Raw genomic sequence first — 21,814 nt, 5'->3', positions numbered from 1 at the left:
CACACCAGTCCGTCCTTTACCCCGTCACCAGGACAGCCAGTCCCCAAACACCAGGAAGAGTGTGCATCGTGGCACACTGGATCATAGCTGCAGAGGAGCCCAGAAATCAAGACTTAAGGTTCTCGGGGCACGTGGGTGGCTCAGTCATCTAAGCGTCCTACTTCAGCTCAGGTCATGATCTCGTGGTTCATGGGTTCGAGCCCCACATCAGGTTCTGTGCTGACAGCTCAAAGCCTGGAGCCTGTTTCAGATTCTGTCTCCCTCTCTCCCTCTCTCTCTCTCTCTGCCCCTCCCCTACTTGTGCTCTGTCTCTGTCTCAAAAATAAATAAACTATATTAAAAAAAATTAAAAATGTTAAAAAAAAAAAGACTTATGGTTCTCTTTACACTTATCCACTCACAGATAACTTAGCTTTTTTTTTTTTAATGTTTTATCTATTTCTGAGAGAGAGAGAGAGAGAGAGAGCGTGAGCAGGGGAGGGTCAGAGAGAGAGGGAGACACAGAATCCGAAGCAGCCTCCAGGCTCTGAGCTGGCTGTCAGCACAGAGCCCAATGTGGGGCTGGAACACACAAACCGTGAGATCATGACCTGAGCCAAAGTCGGACGCTTAACCGACTGAGCCATCCAGGTGCCCCTGACTTAGCTTTTTTAAAAATTCTCTTTACAAATGTCAGAGAACATGAAAGTTATAACTAAGTAGGGAACCCTATGGTAAACTGCTAAGTAGGTATATGAGCAATCCTGAGAAATTTAAACCTGAGACCACATGGTAAAATCAACAGAACCCACCATGAAGACACAAGGAAAACAAACATCCCCACCTCACCACCTTGTCCCAGGACCTCTCCTGAGAATATCTTCCAGCATGTGGTCCTGTTTTATGAGCTGAGAAAGTGACTTTGGTATTTCATTACCTGTTTCAGTTCTTTGACTTCATCCTTCAAGGCATAAACAGTATCAACAAGACTCCTAGAACATAAAGTTCAGAGATTAACAGCTGGCACTGAAATACTGTTAAGCAAGACTTGACAATGAAAAGTAGCTTCCTAGAAATACAGATCCCAAAAAGCGGTGGACTCTCTAGCTGGTCAGGAGAGAGAGTGCCAAGAACGGTCCTCGTGGTCCTAACTTTGCAGGTGAACAGCCACCAGCACACATGGTCATTCAAATATCATGTCATTACCCCTTTGCTATACTGCCCTCCTCCTTGGCCACTTGCTTCCCAGCGCAAAGGAAGAGACTAGGGCTCATCATAAGGTCTCAATTCTTTCACTAAGGCAGGAATGAACATCATGTAACGTACAATGATGGCTGCCCTGAGGCCCTGCCTATCCTACAGTATCTCTGTTATGGCATTGCACTCGTCATCTCTCTGACCCTACACAGCCCTACATGACACAAAGTCAGGGGCATTATTTCTGGAAGATTCCATATGTTCCAAAAGAGGATTGAAGTGCATTGGTGGAGTCATGGAACAGTCCCTGCCCGGCTGGCTCTCCCCCTGGACGAGAACTTTGGAGATCTGGGTTCAGTCCTGATCCTGCCACTTCCCAGTCCTCCAACCTTAGGTAACCAGTTTCTTTCTCCTCCTCTTCCTGTCTTACTTTCTTCACAGACAAAATGGGGATAACAGCACATTCCCTGAAAACCTCACAAAGTTACCGTGGGGATTAAATATAGCTACAGCAATTATTATTACAATGGTTATCATGTATCGCGTGATTACCATGTGCTAGCCTTATGTATTTGTTACTCCTTTTAACCTCACGACAAACCCTAAACTATTACTATCATACCCATTTACACATGAGGAAACTGAGGCACAGAGAGGTAAAGAGGTTTTCCCCCAGGTCATACAGCTAACACGATGCAGAATTTGGACTTGAACCAGGGCTGTCCACTTGAGCCCAAGTGCTCCACCATTTTGCCACATCACTTCATGTACCAGATGGAAAAATACATCAACGATGTCGAGCACTTTGAAATATGCTGTCCTATGCAAATTTAGGCCTGATTTCAGAAATGACTCACGTTTAAACAAATGAATTATTTGGCCACTTGGTGTTTATTTTATGAGCCCATGGGTACTTAACCTGATTTTCCCCCGTTAGGTCACCCTCAGTACTGTGCACAGGTAGACCTGGGACATCATTTCCCTGAACCCCAGCTTCCTCACCTCTAGAAATGGTAAACATAAAGCTTATCTCACTGGGTTTCTGCAGGGTTCTAAATAGGTCAAGTATGTGAAGTCCAGTGTTTGACTCAGTAAGCATGAGAAGTATTCATCAGGGCAGAGAATCGGTACTGTGGCCTTCCCACGTGCCATCTAGAGTGCTATTCTTGCGTACCCTGAACCTCCTTATGTATGAGGGAGATGACTGCAGAGGCAGCCACCAAGCAGAGAGTTCTACCCCTTCTGGCCTCCCCTTCCCCCTTCCCTTTGTTGGGGAGGCTGCGTTCCCCCTGCTCCCCAACTGCATGAGAGCAAAGAGGGCTATGTTCCTGGAGAAGGAGGGACTATCCTTCAATGCAGGCTTTGCAGGAAGCCCACTGCCCTGCCAGAATCTTCTTTCCAGCCCTCCAAATCAGAAACAGTAGCCCACTCTACTCACTTTTCTTCAATGATGGTCTGCCCGTTGCTCCTGGTTTCTTCAATGATGAGCTTCTCTTCCTCGGGGAGTAAGACCTGAGGAAGCGAATCTTTGCGAGCACCTATAAACAAGGGTTGCGAGAGGGAGGAGAAGGAAGAGTTACCTGAGGCTATTCTAGAGGTTGGCCCTTCCACTTCAGTCATCGAGGGGGCTTTGTGGAGGCACGCTGCTGCCCTGCACCCCAGAGGGCAGCCGACATTCGCTGACTACACCTTCCTGGTTGAGGAAATGGCCGAATACACTGATTCAATCTTGAAGGGGACCGGGGCAGGGGTGCATTTAGTCAGTCAAGGTCATTTCGGTCAAGCGTAGACTGAGGGTTGGGGATTATCACATCAGCTCGAAGATGTGGGCGTGCTTATGGCTCTGTTCAGACTGTCTCAAGGCTCTGGGACGGAAGAGGTGACAGAACTGACAAGGGACCTGACCAAACAGCTCTCCTGAACCTCCAACCTCCCCCTCACTTCTGGATCCTTCCTCTCAGAGCTCGAGCCCTTAATATTCAGTCTCCCCGAGCCACTGGTGTCCTCTCTTCGAAGCCTAATTCCTTCAAGTCGTGCGTGCTCACTGTCTCCCCCTTGCTGAGGTGGCCCTGTGTCTGCCTTCTGTGGGGCCCGGCACTTTGTAGGTGCTTAATAAGTAGACAGCGGACTGACCGACTGACCGGTTAAATGCAGCAGGAAACAGAACTTCTGGCTGGAGAGGGACAGAGGATGGGAGGCCACCAGGATGCTAGACACTTGCCACGTGTCGGGGCAGGCTAAGGCAGGAGGGGCGGAAACGTGACTCTAGGCCACAACACCTGCCTGCACCTGCGACAGATCTATAGACACTGGCAATGTGAAGAGACGGGGTTCGGGGAGCAGGTGGGGTCGGGCTTTGCACGAAGGATGCTTCTTCTGGTGTCTCCCTGCCCCCGTCTGTTTCCTAGTTTTCACGACATCTCTGAAACTTGTTCTCAGAGCTGTACATGCCCACAGCCACGGCCCGGATTGGTCTGTGAACTAGAAGGCGCGACAGTCGTCTCCTCACCGTCAAACGTGTCAACTCTGACATCAAACGTCTTCCTCCTGCCGGCCTGAGGGACAAGTTCCTCCGAAGGCATAGGTCAAGGCAACCCACCCAAGTGATCCCCACCCACACGCAAGTGACCGGGCAGTGGCCGTCTAAAATGGGACATTACGGAGAACTCGTGTCTTAGGCAAACGCAGAGAGCAGACACCTCACTCATGGTCTCCTGAACGCCTATAGTCGTGGAAGACAAGACAGAACCTATGTGACTTGGGTTTTGTTTGTTTGTTTTTGAAAAAGCTCAAGGATCAATCAGAAAACATCCTTTTGCTTTCCGTTTGTAGCCTGAAAGCTGCTGGGGGAGGGGGGTAGGGGGGAATCACCCTCCCCCAATAGCTCCCTGTAAATTGCATAGGTTCCAAACAGCTCCTGCTAAGAAGCTGCATTTCCAGATTTTCAGAGCAACTTTGAAACTTGAGCTTGGTGAAGCGCTGTTCGCTTAAATATGCAGCTGATCAAAGATAGTATTGTGACTTCCTTTCCAAATCTGCCCATGAGAAGAGATTAGCATCAGTTCACAGACACAGGAACTCTGGGTTCTTTAATTCCTAACTAGTGCGGGTGAAGGCATCTGCGTACTTCAAACAAGAAGGACTTTTTAAAAAACTTCTTTTGTTTTCATTTCTATCACCTCCAGCTTTTTTACTCTTGTGTGTCTCTTTCTCTCCGGGTGAAAAGAAGACACCGGGTAAACAAACCGCCTGGCAGCTAAAAGCACCTTATCGGAAAGATGCACTTCTGCTGGCTCTTCTGCACCCAAGTCACCTGCTCTCCACACCCTGCAACCCAGCCGGGCTGCTTTTCTCTGCTTCAAAGAGGCGCAGAGCAGTCAAAAAGAAACAGCGTTCATTAGAGGAGGAGGTTTGGGGGGGAACCTACTTGAGCCATGACCTTGTTGAAAGTTTGCGCTGGTACAGTAGGCTTCGATCACTTTAAGGATCTGAGCGTCTTCCTCCAGAGCAGCCGTACCTGTCAGATTTAATTAACAGTGAGTTTGCAGAGACATATATGCCTCTGGACCCTCAAAGTCACGCACTGCACTCGACCGCTGGGGACCTGCTTCCCTGACCGGGAAAGCCTCCTCCGCCTACTCCTCCTCCCCTCCTGCCCTGGCTCTCTTTCCCGTTTTCTTTTCTGAAGAAATGTCTTTATCATTTGGAGGCTTTTTTTTTTTTAAGTTTATTTATTTTGAGAGCGAGAGAGAGTGAGTGGGATAGAGGCAGGAAGACAGAGTCCCCTCCGCGCTGTCAGAGTCCGACATGGGGCTTGAACTCATGAGCCTCAAGATCACAACCTGAGCCGAAGTCGGATGCTTAACCGACTGAGCCACCCAGGCGCCCCCGGGGCTTTTCCTCGACTCTCAGAGGCCACAGTGACAGCACTGGGCTTAGCACTGGCCTCCGTTCTCATCCGCTATACACCAAAACGTGCCTCTCCTTCAAATCGCAAGGCTTCCCTTCTCTAGGAAACTTCCCCCCCATAGACCTCCCCTGCTTTTCCCACCAGCCAGCAGCAGAGCCATTGACTCCGCCTCTTGCCTCTCGCCACCACTAACTCAGCCAGGTGTGGGGTGGGAGATGCAGAAGCCGGAGTCCAGTCAAAGATCTCTCTGGACTATATTTTCGGCCGAGACACACAGATCCGTCACTCCTTTGTGATAGACCACTTACTCCTTCATGTGTGTCCCAAAGAACCGGGTTCCCAGCCACAGAGGCAAATACATACGTATCCACTGGCTGACCGACTCTGCAGTTTGACTCTAAATCAAGCTGCTTCTACACGCAGCGAACTGAGAACGTCACTGAGCATTAAACTTCCATAAGGACTTCAGCCTTCAGATCTAGTTAGCGTATCCTGGTAGAGGAAAGTATCTCGGGCATCGGACACTACGGGGAAAAAATGTATCGGTAGCAAACGGGTCCCTTTAGTGGTTCCCAACCGGGCGGGGCAAAATATTCAAAACGGAAATCATACAGGTGGCGTCTGCCTCCGACAACATAGAGTGCATGCATCCAGGGGTTTGGTCACCTCTAAGATTTTTGTGCAATTTTCTTCATGAAACAGGGGATACAGAGGACAAACGGCTCTAATCATCTGCTTTCAAAAAACTTCTGCTAGTTCATCCACAACCGACCTTCCAAAAGTACAAAACACATACTTTTCCGAATCACATACTCCTCCTCCGATGGCTTCCTTTCCGTCTTTCTTTTATGAAGAAACTTCTTCATCGTTTTGGGGCTTTTACTAGACTCCTGTAAGGACAGAGGTTTCTTTAGGAATTAAAATTCTCCCCCCAAAACAAATTAAAAAGAGCACATGAAATGAAACCGAATGGCCCTCTCTTATGTTGACAGTCTCAAAAGCGCATCAAAAGTTAATAATGCACACAATAAGAATGGCTCCAGCAAACTCTAAAAGGTTCCATAAAACAGGGGCAATGACACTGGCCTCTCAAATGCCATAGGGACGGGTGCTGTGTGTAGAGAAAGTAGTGGGTGTTGATCCTAGGGAAATCACCGTATTCCTAACGTGGTTTATCGTCCTCATTTTAAGGGTATCAAGGAACAACTGTAAATACTAATATAGTACATACTGCTTTTCATGGAGCTTCAAAGCTTTTTAAATACATTTTCCTTAGCGACAGTCCCACAAAGAAGAATATCAATCTTCATTTGTCAGATGGGAAAATTAAGGGACTAGATAATTTCCCTGAACTTCAAGAGAAGAGCCAAATGAGGGATCTCCTGATAAATAATTTGGGGTCAGGAGCCATGGGTGTAGACATACAGAAAGCTGTATTTTTAATTAGTAGATAAAAAGAGCCATGGATTACTGAATTTGCTTTTGCCATATGCGTAACCAGCGCTCATTATCAGAAATCCAAACAAAGATTAAAATCTTAGTCCCTAGTGACCGTCTTATACCCATCTCCCATGCAAGGTATATACACGTGATGTATGGGTCATACCCATACCTTAAACTATACCTTAAAATATATGGGACAAAAGAACTTAATTTCTTCCGCTTTAGCCACAGTGACCCACTTAGACTTGAAAACAGACAGACATGGAAAACTCACATGTGACAGAAATGAGAGGAAAAAGAGCATTTACCAAACAAACAAACAAAAACAAAACAAAACAAAAAACCCCACAAGGAAAACAGGCATTTTTAAGCCATTGAAGACGACGTTTTCATATGGATTTCACAAGAGGCTGCTTTCTGAAGAAAGTACTTACATGTCAGAACTGCATCTTCATACTTTAGGCACCAATGAGAACAAGGGACAAAACAAGCATAAAGGAAAAGCTTCATTCATCAAAGGTGACAGCACAGCATTATGATGCCACTGTATGCCAAAGATATTGTTCTACCCTTACCTTTAAGATATAAGACATCCTCTAAAGTGAATATGTAAAGAAAGAGAAAATGAGCGTGAGAGGTCGATGGTTATAATGACCAAATCCATTTATCAGTAATTCTAAAACAACATTCAAATGTTAGTATCATCATCAAATACACAGAGAGAACATCATCATGATTCCCGCCTTTAGTCTCAGATGCAACATCATCATGCGAAAGCCCAAGGAATACAGTTCTGTGCAGAGTCGCAAATGCTGAAAATAACTGAAATACACGCTCTACGGGAAGAGTATATTAATAGCTCTCTTCTCCCAGCAGAAACAACATGGTCATGCCTTAGTTTTAATGGATTAGTTCTGCAAAGGATTAAGTTGACTGGACCCTTCAAGGCTCACCTGACTTCGATCTTAGGACAATTACAAAATAGCCATTGTTAAAAAGGGGACCCAGAGAACTACGAAGTGGCACTGCTGGTTTACGTAATCAGAGAAGAAAACTGGATGATTGCGGGTGTCCCAGGTCGATTTCCACAGTGAACCTGTGGGACTGTCTCCTGGCCCAGTTCTGAACAGAGGTACATAATAAGGATTCGGCTCAAGGATTATTTCTCCTGTCATGCCCAGTTGAAGCAGTCAAAAAATCCTCCAGTGTCCCAATATTGCCCTATTTTTACTGCACTCGGAGGCAACAATTAATCGAGACAGTAGCACGGTGTTTGAAATCAAAACAAACTCAAGATTGAGCTAACTCTGTGTCCCGCATCAAAACACACATTCAATACAGTGATGTGTGGTGTCTTTGCCCCCTAATTCTAAGATGCATCTCATAACTGCCACGGACTTAAACCTTCACTCAGGAAGACCTAGTTAAAGAACAGTTACTAATAAATAAGGCTCTTTACCGAATGATGAAATAATGATTAACATCTTAGGGGAAAAAAAAACAAAAAACAAAAAAACCCAAACACCGTTTGGATGGAAAAAGTAACACTCCACACAGTTACAGAAGCTACTGCCTGACATTTCCTGACTGCAACTTTCAGGAAAAAAAATAGAAAGAACCTTGCAGTCCCCACACTACCCAAATATCCAACGCTGCTTAGAAGCCTCGCTTGAAAAGACATTCTTTTCATTAAAGTCTTTTCCCTTTCCAACTGCAGCAGGAAGTCCAGACTCTTGTAGTTCAGACTCAGGGCTGGGTCCCGTAAGGCTTTCCTGATTCGGCATTAATAGATCAAAAGGATCCAAAATGCAGAACTGGGTCTGCTTGGTTGCAAACTGAACTCCAATGAAGTTTGAGACATGTGGACGTTATACACAATGATTGCGTCCTCAGGAAGGTGAACCAGAGACACTTCGGGGGTGGGGGGCTACTGGGGAGCTTAGGCAGTGCACCCTGTGGATAAATATTTGTCCAGGGACAACGGGGAGATGGAAAATGAAGAAATAAAAACATCCCCGAGTCTAACAATTCACGATCGACTGACACGTAACACCTATCGTAAATTCTAGCACATCCCCACAGAACTCTTCATCATAAGCTGTGACATTAGCTTGACAGATGCATTTTATACCATATGGAGCAAAATTACCTCTTTATAACCTAGTGCTGCTGATGGTCTAAGTGGAGGTGCGGGTCGCAGACAACTTAAACTCCACGGTTTTATAATTTGAGGAGGCTCCAAGGGTCCTCGGGGCTGTCCGGTAGAGCTAAAAGACTGGGAAAATGTCTGATGAGAGGTTGGCAACCTGCCGTCTGAACCCGACCTTGTGCCCCACGGCCAGAGAACGACAGTTTCATTGGCTCAGCAAAGCCGACCACAGAACAGGAAAGGTGGGAAAACAAAGGTCTCCAGCTAGAGAACTGGCACCTTCCAGTCCACGTCATGGGGTCTCTAAGGAACGGCACAAAATCAACTCAACACCCTATGAGCCTGTCTTCCCTCTCTCTTCTGGAGTTTCCTTCACTAAAGTCAGGGGCAGCTTTCCTTCGAGGGGTGGGGGAGTCAACACTGGATGGCTTCGGTCGGGCGCCTGGGCTCCATCAGGTGCTGAAATGGGGTATCTCAGCAGAATGGCCTAAGATGAACCTTAGCAAAGTAGAGTAACTGGCTAGCCAACTGACAAAGCCAACATCTGAACTCAGATCTGATGCCAAAGCCCTTGTTCTTCCCACCACTTCACCCGGTGCCTAGAATTTTGGCATCGCCGGTTTGGAGTGTTAACAGCACCACAATCTTTGCTCTCACTCAACAAGTACAGTAAAATCTCATCGATTCCAAGTCCAGGAATTCCAAATAGGTGATGACTTGGAAGAAGGCAGCGGCTGTGAGTTTGCCCTTAAAGACTGCCTAGTGGATGTGGTCGCCTAGATGAGATTACGTGGAGATGCTGAAGGACTTGTGTGGGCAAACTATCTGGTTTTGGACTCAACACCCGATGAATAGGAGAGTCATGGTTGTGAATTAAAATAAATCTCGTTTACCACTAAAACAGCTTAGTGGTACTTCTGATTAGAAAAAACTTTGCAGGCAGGCAGTTGGCCAGAGCCCCTTAACACTTGTCCCAAAACCGCACGCCTCGACATAAAGCTTTGTCTTAATTTGGATGGGCACCCCCTCGCCTCCACAACAAGTAATCGGAATTGGTGAGGTTTAACTGTACTTCAAAGCCTACAAATATAGACGACCCAGAGACTAAGGGCATGCTCACTGCCTCTTGTAAGTCCTCTGCAGGCGGGTGTGACGAGCCACTCAGGAACCCCCCGGGGACCGTACACGTGGACAACTTACAGAATGAGCACCAGAAGAGGAAGACGATGTTTTGGATAATGAGCTGCAGGAGGCCGGTCCCCTGGTCAGTCTGCCCAGCTGCTCCAGCCACTCCTGGAAGTCCTGGCTGTTGCTGCAGTGCACCACAAGCCTCTCTACCATGTTACCTGTGTCGCCCCATCGGGAGCATTCGGAGACAAAAAAGACAAGGGAGAACCTTGAGTCCACCTCATTCACAAACGCACGTCATGCACCGAAGAGTAGGGTATCTGCTTCCTTGAGTGCCCATACCGATGAAATGACCCCTGTTGACACCCCTGTATCGGGAACAGATAATGAAGTGGGGAAATAAATATTCGTTATCTGACTGATACAACCGTCTTGATTTGGACCGCTGACAGGATCTCGGGGAAAGTCGTCTGAAACTTTACTCGACAAACTCACAGCACAAAAAGTGAAGGACAGAGTCCTTCTAGTTCCCCCACTATCCAAGTTGAAACAAGGCCAACATCCGATCTCGGGTGCCCTACTGGGGAACGAAGGGGGTAAGGCCTGGGGCCACCATCCCAGTGTTAGCTGCTGGGCCCTCTCGGTGCAAAGAGTCCAACCGTCACACGGAAATCACACGGGCCTGGTGAAAGGGACTGTAGGCTCAAAGGGCAGCCCTGGTATTTTGCTCAATTTGTGCATTTACATCAGTCCATTTTGTTCTAATGCATTTGTTAGCTCTGATGCAAGCAAAGATTGAAACTAATGGCCAAGCCTAGGCTTTCAAACAACCAGGAGACTTGGTTCTATCGTTGGACCCTAATTACCCCAGGAAATGGAAGATACTTTGCCATGGCCAGGTAAAACATGCTCATGGACTGAGAGCAGAAAATAACAGCTCCTACTTATTTGAATCCCACTTCATTCGAAAAAGGATTTCAAGTATCTACTTGCAAAGGAGAAGAGTGCCTACCTGTGATTTCGAATGTGCAGTCATTTCCTTCAATTTCATCTAATCTAGTCACCATGATTCCCGCAACCGGTATTTTTCCCTGTCGGAAAAAGAACATTCCCAACAATTCTGTGGTTAGATGTGCCCCCGCCTATGTCTATTACATTTTTCTGACCCTTCCAGAAACCGCTGCTGATTTAGGGCTCACAGAGGAAGCAAGGGGGCAACGTGGATTGTGTTTTGTTAACACACCCTAAACCCTATGGTCAGGATTTACAGACAGCTTACTTTTTTTTCTAACACATTTTCCGAAGAATCCGTAAACAGAGTAAAGATACAAAAAAAAAAAAAAATTCCAGTTCCATGAACCTTCGTCACTGCTAGGCCAGCTATAATAGGCCATGGTAACTTATAGCACTCCGTATTTGGGGAGCGGACTGAAGGCAGTTTAATTCATCAAGGAGTGGAAGGACTTGCGCCCCAGAACCCTGACTTCCGTGATATGACTGGACTCAGACAACCACAGAAGTGGGTCTAGCTTTCTATTTTCTTGGCAACGATGATGTGAGCCTGTGAGACATGGCTGCCGATTTATCTGGCTGCAGATGTAGAATTCTATGGGAACATTCATAACCCAGATCCCAGCCAGAGCGATAGCCACTCAAGATAAACTCATTACAGCAATACAAAGGTTTTCCATCTAAGGAACATCTGCTCTGGTAAGCAGTATTATAATTACAACAAAGGGTCAGGACATTCTGCCTTTTCTGGCTGCAGCTTTCAGTGCCTCAGTAGAGATGTTGCAACTGGATGGAGACCTGTTTTCAATCTGGGCCCTGCCGCTTGTTTTATATGAGATCTACTAACCTGATAGATAAAGCCACTCATCCGAGGACTTGCAGATAACATTATCAAGACACTTGAAAACAACAGGAGGTACCGCTCCTCTTTTTCCTAAAGTGAAATGAAAAATATTAAGTGGGGGGGCAAAAAGTGGACGTGTTATTTGTTACGAATTTCTGGAGTCGCTGCTGTAGAACGCAGGGCTTATATAAGGCAATGAGGCATGAATAGTGACCTTTTAGAAAAGATACCCAACTTAAAAGCACAAAACTAGTTGAATTTGACTTTGAAGTGGATATTAAGCCACGGTGTTTTCCCTCTTCTTCCTATACATAACGCTTAAATACAAATAGCCATGCCTGATTCCCAAGTATGTACGCCCGAGAAGTCACGTGGTGAATGCCTTCCTGCCCAAGCAGGAAGACGAGATAAGTCTCCAGGTTCGCAAAATGAAAATGATTCTACTCTGAAAAGTAGCAAGATGGGAGGGGCTTGCAGGTGATAGGAAATGTATTGTGCTCTAGCATGTGTGTTAAGTTCTTATTCATAAAATTACTTTTAATCAGTAAGAACAAGATCACTATCGTACTCATGCAGAACAAACAAATAAATACCTTTTGAAAACGGCACCAAAGGAAATTTTACATGTGAGGGTTTCTCTGAATGCTGTAAACAGATGCACATTTAAGTAGATGCAAAACAATGACATTCCGGGGCACCTGGGTGGCTCAGTCAGTTAGGCGTCCGACTTTGGTTCAAGTCATGATCTCACAGTTTGTGAGTTCGAGCCTCGCATCGGGCTCTGTGCTGACAGCTCAGACCCTGGAGCCTGCTTCACATTCTGTGTCTCCCTCTCTCTCTCTGCTCCTCCCCTGTTCACACACTCTCTCAAAACTAAATAAACTTAAAAAAAAATTACACCCAGCTTACATGTCCGGCCATGTTAGCTCCAATATCCTTACACCTATCCATCTCCTTCCACAGACGCTTCATCTCTTCCTCCTCCTTCCAGCAGCCTCTTGTGCTTAACGAGCTTTTCCTCTTTTGCCTTTAAGTCTGCACATCTCCTGTCCTAACAGGCCCCCATGGGCCCATGTGGCTCCTTCGATGGAATACAGGCCCCCCTTGCTTTATTGCCCTTCACTTCATTGCACGTCATAGGTAATCGTGGTTTTTTTTAATTTTTAATGTTTATTTATTTTTGAGAGAGAGACAGAGCATGAGCAGAGGAGGGGCAGACAGAGAGGGAGACACAGAATCCAAAGCAGGCTCCAGGCTCTGAGATGTCAGCACAGAGCCCGCCTCGGGGCACTAACTTGTGAACCATGAGATCATGACCTGAGCTGAAGTCAGACACTTAACCAACTGAGCCACCCAGGTGCCCCGGTAATCATGTTCTTTAACAGACTGAAGGCTCAGGGCAGCACTGCGTGGACCAAGTCTGTAGGTGCCAGGCTCCCAACAGCATTTGCTCGCTTCATGTGTGTCGCATTATGGCTATTCTTGCCATATTTCAAGCTTTTTCATTACCATTATTTGCTGTGGGGATCTGCAATCAGTGATCATGACTCACTAAAAGCTCAGATGATGGTTAGCATGTTGTAGCAAAAAAGTAGTTTTGATTAAGGTATGCACACTTAGGACACTACTGTGTGGCGTAAAGGTGACTGTATACGCACCGCGAGACCGAAAATTTCATCTGAGTTGCCTCACTCGCCACGTGATTCGCTTTATGGCAGAGCTCTGGAACCAAACCTCCAAGATCTCCGAGGTAGGTCAGTACCCTGTTTCTTGACATTTTATCGCCAAATTACTTGCTGCCTTCCATTTTTCTCCTCATTGATTCCTCTGTAGCTGCAGCCTCACCGCTCCTCTCCAAGCCATCAATAACTGCCTTCTAGCAAAATCCAATGGCTTCTTCTTGGTCTCCATACACTGCTTGACCTTTGAGCCTTCTGCAGCACTCAGCAGGCTGACCACTCTTCCTTGGTCCTCCAGAGTTTCCATGACAACACACGCCCCCCCCCAACCCCCAGTTGTCTTCTATCTTCCCTTCTGTCGGCTTTTTCAGGCACTCACTCTTCCTCCCTTCACCCAAGAGGTTTATCCCAAAGGTGGGAAAGACTACTAGTTAGACTTGCCGCCCGCATCAACCTTCCCCAGGGTATCTGCATCTTAAATGAGATTACTTATTAACCCACAGTAATGAATCTCTGACAGAGACCTGTCAGGGAGCAGGGGAAGAGGTTTGGGGACAGAGAAGGCAATTCTCACACCCGATAAATCATGCCAGGTGACGCAACCAACCTTCCCCCCTTGCTCTGCCCCCTTCCTAAAAGACCTAATCCATCTTCAACCCTCCAAGCATCTTTCTGGATATTTACTTCCCAGGAAGGCACACCTGTCAGGGACATCTAAATCTCTGCCTCTCACTCTGCCTTCCCACCCACGTGTGTCTACTGGTTTTACAGCACCTGGGGACCTACAGTCACTCAAAAGTTAACAGGTCTGAGACGGCATCCTTCATCTTCTCCAGCCCATAGGTCGCCGCTTCCTATCGACTTTCCCTCCTAAGCGGGGCTCAGATGGGCCCCTTAAGTTTCATTTTCTCCCCATCTCCATAGTCTTCTTGCTGCCTCCCTTCTCTGAACTTGTGTGCAATCTACCCTTGAGGCGCACCATCTACACTGACTACCTGGGTTTGTTCTCTAGCCGCAGCCTGTGTGTTCAAGGCACGGCTCATCGCATGCTCTCTCCTCCCCTCTCCCGTGGCACCTAGCAGAGTGGGGGGCAAGGAAGAGGCGCTGGGTTTCTTTGCATGTTCGAGCAACCTGGCCTGGACGGAAGAACAAATCAAAGAAGAACAAGGAGAAAGATGGAAGTAACGGCATTGAGACGTGAAACCTCTTACCTCACAGGTTCCATACTGCACCATGACTTGCGACATGAACAGAACGTTCCCCAGGGTTTTAATGCTCTCCCCTTCCCATGCCTGAATGGGTTCCGAAAGTATCTGCAACTCCAGCTGTTTTCTCTTCCTTAGATCTTGGCACTGCCCCTACAGAACCAAAGCAGAACATACTAGAAGAGGAATTCTTGTGACACAGGCCCCAAAGAAGCCCAGAGTTAGAGGAAGCTTTGGGCTCTCAGATTTCTACAGAGTCCCAATTCCTCACCATGAATCCCATCACCAGATCTGTTCCCGACAGAGAGACCCACAGCCCTGAACCTCTAGCCTGGGGCCCCCAGAGGTTTTGTGAGGAAGGGCTACTTTTCGCGGTGCCCAAAGGGCAAGATAAAATGGCAGAAGGGGCTTGCTTCTCCATCCCCGCAGGGACTACGGGGACACAAGTGGCCGGTTCCTCTCGAACAGGGCCAGGAAAGCAACCAGTAGCTTTGGAGCTGCTGGCTGGGCTCCCTGCTCTAGCCCCTTTCCGTCTCATCACCAAGCCATTTTGTTTTTCTAACACATGCTCAGTTTCCAACCAGGTGACATCTTAATAAAGCAAACAGATAAAAACATGACTCCAGGGGTTATAGAAAAAGGGAAAACTAAATTCCTTATGCTACAGGGAATCGAATCGATCTTCCAACAAAACAGAGACACTGCCCTATACTTTGTTCAGGGACTAGGAGTAGGTCAGTATGGAGAAAAAATACTACATTAATTTTATTCCTAAAAGAATTGTAAGAAAGAGATACAACCGAATTTTATTAATACAAACCAGGAAACTACATGGCGTATGAATACTAGATCCAGCTCTCTATCTAGATCTCTTGTGAAGTTATCTTAGAATAATTTTTAACAGTATTTACACATTTGTTAAAAAATTTAGCAGTATTTACTCCAAACTGAATATGAAAACAAGCATATGGTTAGTTATGTTACTATTTCCAAAGAAATGTCACAGTTTTGGGCGTGTGTTTTCTATAAAATCTCTGCTGTCCCTTTCAGCTAAATGGAAACTTGAAGAAATCAGTTCAGTGTACACATATTTTTGAAGCAACTGTAGTGGGAATAAATATACGATAATCATCAAAGCAAGCTCTACAACATGCACCATGGTCAGAAAGAAAAAAGTATTTCATATTCCATTTGCATAGGACACAATAAAAGAGACCCACATAGTAATAAATGCCATCCATGGGTTTCAGTGGGCTGAGCTATTAGGTTGAGCCATGTAAAGCTACCAAGATTCAATTGCTTGTGATCTACGCCAACAGAAGGTATTTAACTTAATACCTTACTCTGGTCTTCAACTTGCTGGTTACCCATGGACACGTCAGGAACACGATCTCCCCGTTCGTGGGTTTGAGCCCACACTGACAGCCTGCTTGGGATCCTCTCTCTCCCCCTCTCTCTGCACCTCCCCTGCTTGCTCGCTCTCTCTCTCAAAATAAATAAACATAAAAAAATGTCTAGAATGAAGCTAAACTTAATCAATCACCCAGAGTAACGCTTTCTTTCCTCCTAAAAGGCCACCAAGTGGTTTTACATCAGTGGGTTCGAGAAGACATTAACCATCACACTCAAGATACAAGATTACAGACAGCTCTGATAGCAATCTATATAAAGCAATTGCATTTTAGTGGGTTTTTTCCTTTTAGATTGGATGAAGGATTTCTTTGTCATACACAAACAATCAAGTCATAGCCTTTGGCATAAATAGATGAATCCAGTATCGATGACAATCAGTGAGCGACAAGGTGCACAGACACAAGGTGAACGACACGGGGGTAAAGACAAAGAGACAAAAGGAAACCCCCCACCTACACAACAATGCTTAATGTGGCAGAGACTTCAAATGTGAGTGCTTTATACCCTCAGCCTGGCAACCTTTCATAGGTAAGCATGGTTTTTGGAAGTCAAAATTAAATGAAACAATCACTGTGATACTGTCGCTAAAAGCTTATTGTTTCCACTCCAAAGACCTTTGCATAGGGAAAGAAACGTTACACACGAATCACTCTCTTAGGAACAAAGCATACAAAATGGAGAATTATAATTTTAGAGTGTCACCTACCATGAGAGTTTTGAATGCTACGATTGCTTTCAGAATATCCTGATGATCTGGATGAGTATCCTGGTAAAGGAATACATTGTAAAACAATATTAAAGGAGAACAGAGCAGCAGTCACTGGGGGTCAGGGGTGGGAGGAGGGTGTGGCTTCAAAGAGAGAGAGAAAATCCAAGGGGAGGATGGAACCATTCTGTATCTCCGTTCGTGGTAACACGAATCCACGCGTGTGATAAAAGTCACAGCACTGCACGCCAAGAGAGACAAGTCAGTTTTAGCATATGCTGATTTAAAGATTACAAAATAAAACAGCACTTGGAATCTCAGCACCTCCGATTATCAGGTGACCAAGAAATTCAGACAGCTGGTAACACATCGTGGGTTTGGTGACAACATACTAGGTGTGGTTATTGGGGCAACAGTTCTTGTTTCCCCTTGTGCTGGAGTACTTGAGATAAGAAATAATCATTAGTGGGGGGGGGCATGTTCAGGCCATGTTGTTAACAAATGACAAGAGGTAGGGACTTGTGGAAACAGGGTAGCGGTTGGACAGAAACCAATCCAACCTCATTTCCTAGACTGCCGCCATTTTCTTTCACCGGATTCAACATGGCAGATGGGAAAAAAAATTCCAAGCTTGATAGCGTCCATGAAGGGCAAGGGGAGAGGCTCTGGGAAGCTGCATACCAAACGCGAGGGCACATGGGGTGCGGCTAACCTTGGGGGCATCCGCACACCTAACCTTTGGGATTCAGCTGGAATAATGGAAGAGGCCTGCTGCTAAACCAGCATGGGGTCCTAAACCACAGCTGAACAGACCAGGGGTCTGCCCCAAGCCAAGAACCGTATCACCATGTGAAGAAAGGTTGCATTCTGCCATAGTTAGCTGGACCCTTACCCAGCTTAGCTGACAGCTGACAAGCTCAGGTTCCATTCTACCATTGGTCAGCAGCCATGGTGAATGATCAGAGAGCTGGAGAAAGAGCCTCCCCGGATGGCTACCTAGCGCTGAGGGTGCGTGTTATCTGATGGTGGGAGATGGAAGGCAGCCACAGGAGACAGGCACGAACACGGGCTCTACTTCACGGAAGCCGAGAGCGAGGATCCCGGCAGTGGGGGCATCTGGGGAGTCTTCTCCTCAAACGGAGTCCATATTAGTCCCCCAGCCCTGAGCAGTAATGGAAACTGATGCCACTGGTTGCTCTCTGGATTTTTGGCGAGAAGCAAGGAGGGGCAAACCTCAAACGCTTCGGCAAACTGGTTTAGTGTTTGGGAAGGGCATCCACAGGCCAACACCTTCCCAAGCCCTAACTGAAATTTTACTCTGGCATGCTTTACTCACTCACTGGCTCCCTACTGCCTCCAGCTCTCCGGAAGGTCAAATATCCTGAGAATGTGGTTTTGCTCAGAGTAACTGCTTTCAGTCCTTACAAATGCTGACAAGACCGGCAGCGTGCAACCTTTCTCTTTAAAGATAATCAAGCCCTTTAAAACCTCAAAACCTTTCCCCAGACACAGGAAGAGCAACTGGGGTAAACGCAGCCGCCCTCAGAGGGCCCTCCTCTCCCACCCACACCCCCAGCACCCATGCTCGATGGCACAAGGATGATTCTAGAAGCTATCCCTGTTGATTGGTTTTTAAGAAAAGGATCGGGCCTCTCGATGAACACAATGTCCAGTTATCAGGCCTCGATGCACACCATAATATATAGGAAAGATTACAGCTAGCCACCGCTGTCGCAAGTCGACCGGAAGTTTATAAACAAAAATGCGAGGAAACTGTGATACAGATCTGTGATGTGTAGGCAGATAAACTAATATTGGACCCGTCTACAGATCTTTAAGGAAATACCAGAATTTTCCAGTGTCATCCAGGGTCAGAAAGCTGAGGGGTCACAGTGCTCTAGAGATACCGATCCCTGTCTACAGTGAGAGCAGTATTTATATTTTCTGACGTTTTACTCTGTCTCCCACAGTCAGGTTGGTTCATACACCGGAACAATGGAAGATCTTGGTCAACTTGGACTGAACTGCCATCTACAGATGCAGAAAACCTAAGTCAGCCAGTTAGCATGGGCTTGAGGGCAGCGGCTGGGCCGGAAGGGAGAACTATCGTGAATAGTGAGTAGTAAAGACTGGGGACCTTTGTGTCTAAGATGAATAAATCCCGGGGATCTAACGTGCAGTGTGGTGGTTACAGCTTATACCACTGGGTTGTATACTTGAAATTCACTGAGAGTCTATCGTAAGTGTTCTCATCATTACCAAAAACTGTAACTCTGCGAGGTGGTGGAGGTGTGAGGTCACCTGCTCTGGGAATCGTTTTACAACGTACACGTACGTTAAACCATCACATGGTACACTTTAAAAATCACAATGTCCCCCGTAAATAGATGCAACTTTTAGTTGTCAATCATACCCCAGTAAAAGTGGAAAAATTAAATGAGCTAAGTAAAATTTCTTTTTAAATTTTCAGCTGGGGGAACTAAAGGAACAGCCCCTTCTTATTTTGCTGCCTAAAGAGGAAAACTAGAAGCCTGGGGACGAGGGAAGATTGAATCAAGTAAAATTTGAAGCCAAAGCTTTTGCTGAATTCCTCAGCAAGCTTAGTCTAGAAGGAGACTGGCTGCTTCCTCCAGAGAAGAAGAGGCTCATTCGCTGCCTTCCCTTACCTCCATATGCCGTTCCAGCTCTTGCAAGAGAGTAACATACTTTTCCAGGCGCATGAACGGTTTGCTGAGGCTGGTCGTTAAAATGAGGATCCCTGGGCTGGATGCACCTTGACTTTCCATGAACTGTTCCAGATCATCACTAGCAAAAGAACGAACATGGTTTCGTTACTGCTTAACGCTCGACGCAAACAATCATCGACCAGACACCATTTTCCTAACGTTTCGTATGAGATAAAACCAAACAGAAGTGCCACGAATCCAAATGCTGACCCATTCATGTCAGCTCCATTCACGAAACCTTTATTCATTCAGGTCTTGTCCTCGCAATCGTGGTCTCCGACTTCATCTGCTCATAAATAATAGAGTCTGTTCTCTGCTGGGGAGACAGCCACGAACAGCACAGAAATCCCTGCCCCGAAAGGAGACTGTACCCACAGGCGTGGGACATCCCGTCTGCCAGGCGGCCTCCGCATATGGTTTTAAAAAGCATTTTCTCAGTCACTTCGAACATTCACGTTATGTTGGCAGGTCAAATGCCCAGGGTCACAACTCACCCCGTGCTCCCCATCCCCGGGCACCCACTCGTAATGTCCAGAACTGAGCTGAAAACTGAGATAGCCACGTGCTTGTGTGCCTAACCACAAAGTTACTGAGCGGAGGATTTGAAGCCGGCTGCAGCAGGCGACACAGACAATTTCCAGAAGGCAACAACTCGGTTAAAAGAAAAAGGCGATTAATATGTCATGAACTGTGCCCAGGAAGCTCGGGCTTTTCCTGCCTTTTTGCACCATCTGGATTGTCTCCTTTCCCCCCCCCCCCCCCCCCCCCGCCACGTGATACTGAGGCCTGGGGCTGAAAGATCATTTTAATATTCATTGATGCAAAATAAAATTAAAAGAGGACACCCACTGCCTACCTGACAGCCTATTCTGAAACTTCTGCTTATTGCTTGGCCCCTTTTACCTCCCTGCTTGCCCAGGCATATCCAATCAGTCTCGCATTTATTCCTTTCCATTCCTGCTGCCACCGCCTTGCTTCAGACCTTTCTTTCATTCCATCTGGTTCACTCCAAGAGTCCAATTGGTCTCCTGGCTTCCGGGCTTTCTTGCTCCCAAGCCGTCCCGCTGACCTGTTGCTTTAATCCTGTTCCTTTCTCACGCAAGAACATCGGATTGCCAGCAAAACGGAGCCTTAACTTTTTTTTTTTATAGTTTATTTATTTTTGAGACAGAGCATGAGCGGGGGAAGGGCAGAGAGAAAGGGAGACACAGAATCTGAAACAGGATCCAGGCTCTGAGCTGTCAGCACAGAACGCGACGTGGGGCTCAAACCCATGAACCATGAGATCATGACTCAGGCCGAAGTCAGACGCTTAAGTGACTGAGCCACCCAGGTGCCCCACGAAGCCTTAACTTTTTAGGCCCCTAATGGCCCCATCAATCTTTCTCATCGCCCTCCATCAGGAACCCTCTCTGACAAAATGGCCAACTTCCTCCCCCTGGAAGACAGCCCAGGTTCCCAACCAGGGCATGTTGCAGTAACTTATGAAATGTGTTCACAGAAACTTGGGCAGGGGGTGGACTGCAGGTTACCCCTATTAATAGACATACTCCCTCCTTGGGCTTTTGTGCATGGGAGAGAAGGGTGACAGCTGATGTCCCAGTAACCTTGAGCCGTGCAGGGAAAATGGGCTGGGAATCACGGCCTTGGTGGAAGCTGGACCCCATGGGAGTGGTCATACCTGACAAGCCACACTGAGTACTGTTATCAGCTGTGGCAGCCTTGGCCACGAAGCCCCTGAGAGGAGAAAAGTGCCCGGGACTTGCAGTCATAAAACAGGTTTTGTCACCCTGGATCGGTTACCTAGCCTCAGCTGACTCATCTGTGCAACAGAGATAAAACCCACTTCCTAGGGGCACCTGGATGGCTCAGTTGGTTAAGCAGCCGGCCGACTTAGGCTCAGATCATGATTTCACGGTTCGGTTCGTGAGTTAGAGCCCCGCATCAGGCTTGCTGCTATCAGCAAAGAGCCCACTTCGGATCCTCTGTCCCCTCCCCCGCTCTCTGCCCCTCCCCCAGTGTCACTCTCCCTCTCTCAAAACTCCATAAAGCTTTAAAAACAAAAATCTAGGGGGGCCTGAGTGGCTCAGTTGGTTAAGCGTCCAACTCTTGGTTCCAGCTCAGGTCATGATCTCATGGCTTGTGATTTCAAGCCCCGTCTCGGGCTCTGCACTGCTTGGGATTCTCTCTCTCTATCTCTCTCTCTCTCTCTCTCCCCCCTCTCCCTCTGCCCCTCCCCAACTCATGCTCATACACTCTCTCTCTCAAAATAAACTATGAAAAGTGATAAAAACAAACAAACAAAGGGGCGCCTGGGTGGCTTAGTCGGTTAAGCGTCCGACTTTCGCTTAGGTCATGATCTCGCAGTTCGTGGGTTCGAGCCCCGCGTCGGGCTCTGTGCTGACTGCCAGCTCAGAGCCTGGA

At 47.0% G+C, this 21,814-nt stretch overlaps 1 protein-coding gene across 6 annotated transcripts in view; it reads right to left on the bottom strand.

Moving 5' to 3' along the window:
- Positions 1 to 21,814, bottom strand: part of ARHGEF6 (Rac/Cdc42 guanine nucleotide exchange factor 6) — a 111,693-nt gene that overhangs the window by 3,176 nt on the left and 86,703 nt on the right. For 3 of the 6 annotated variants that reach the window (XM_039217127.1, XM_039217128.1, XM_039217133.1), the window contains 12 exons: positions 19,331 to 19,469; positions 16,665 to 16,724; positions 14,552 to 14,698; positions 11,665 to 11,751; positions 10,819 to 10,897; positions 9,879 to 10,024; positions 8,679 to 8,816; positions 7,105 to 7,125; positions 5,883 to 5,976; positions 4,604 to 4,693; positions 2,615 to 2,714; positions 917 to 971 (listed from right to left, as the gene is read on the bottom strand). In XM_039217127.1, coding sequence (XP_039073058.1) covers positions 917 to 971; positions 2,615 to 2,714; positions 4,604 to 4,693; positions 5,883 to 5,976; positions 7,105 to 7,125; positions 8,679 to 8,816; positions 9,879 to 10,024; positions 10,819 to 10,897; positions 11,665 to 11,751; positions 14,552 to 14,698; positions 16,665 to 16,724; positions 19,331 to 19,469 — 1,156 coding nt within the window. The remainder of the gene's footprint in view (positions 1 to 916; positions 972 to 2,614; positions 2,715 to 4,603; positions 4,694 to 5,882; positions 5,977 to 7,104; positions 7,126 to 8,678; positions 8,817 to 9,878; positions 10,025 to 10,818; positions 10,898 to 11,664; positions 11,752 to 14,551; positions 14,699 to 16,664; positions 16,725 to 19,330; positions 19,470 to 21,814) is intronic. The other 3 variants (XM_039217129.1, XM_039217130.1, XM_039217131.1) reach the window with 3 other exon arrangements.

This window comes from Hyaena hyaena, unplaced genomic scaffold, assembly GCF_003009895.1.
Source record: "Hyaena hyaena isolate Hyena2069 unplaced genomic scaffold, ASM300989v1 scaffold_669, whole genome shotgun sequence".
NCBI lineage: Eukaryota > Metazoa > Chordata > Mammalia > Carnivora > Hyaenidae > Hyaena > Hyaena hyaena.
The sequence above is the reverse complement of the archived record's forward strand: the minus strand, read 5'-3'. Positions and strand labels throughout refer to the sequence as shown.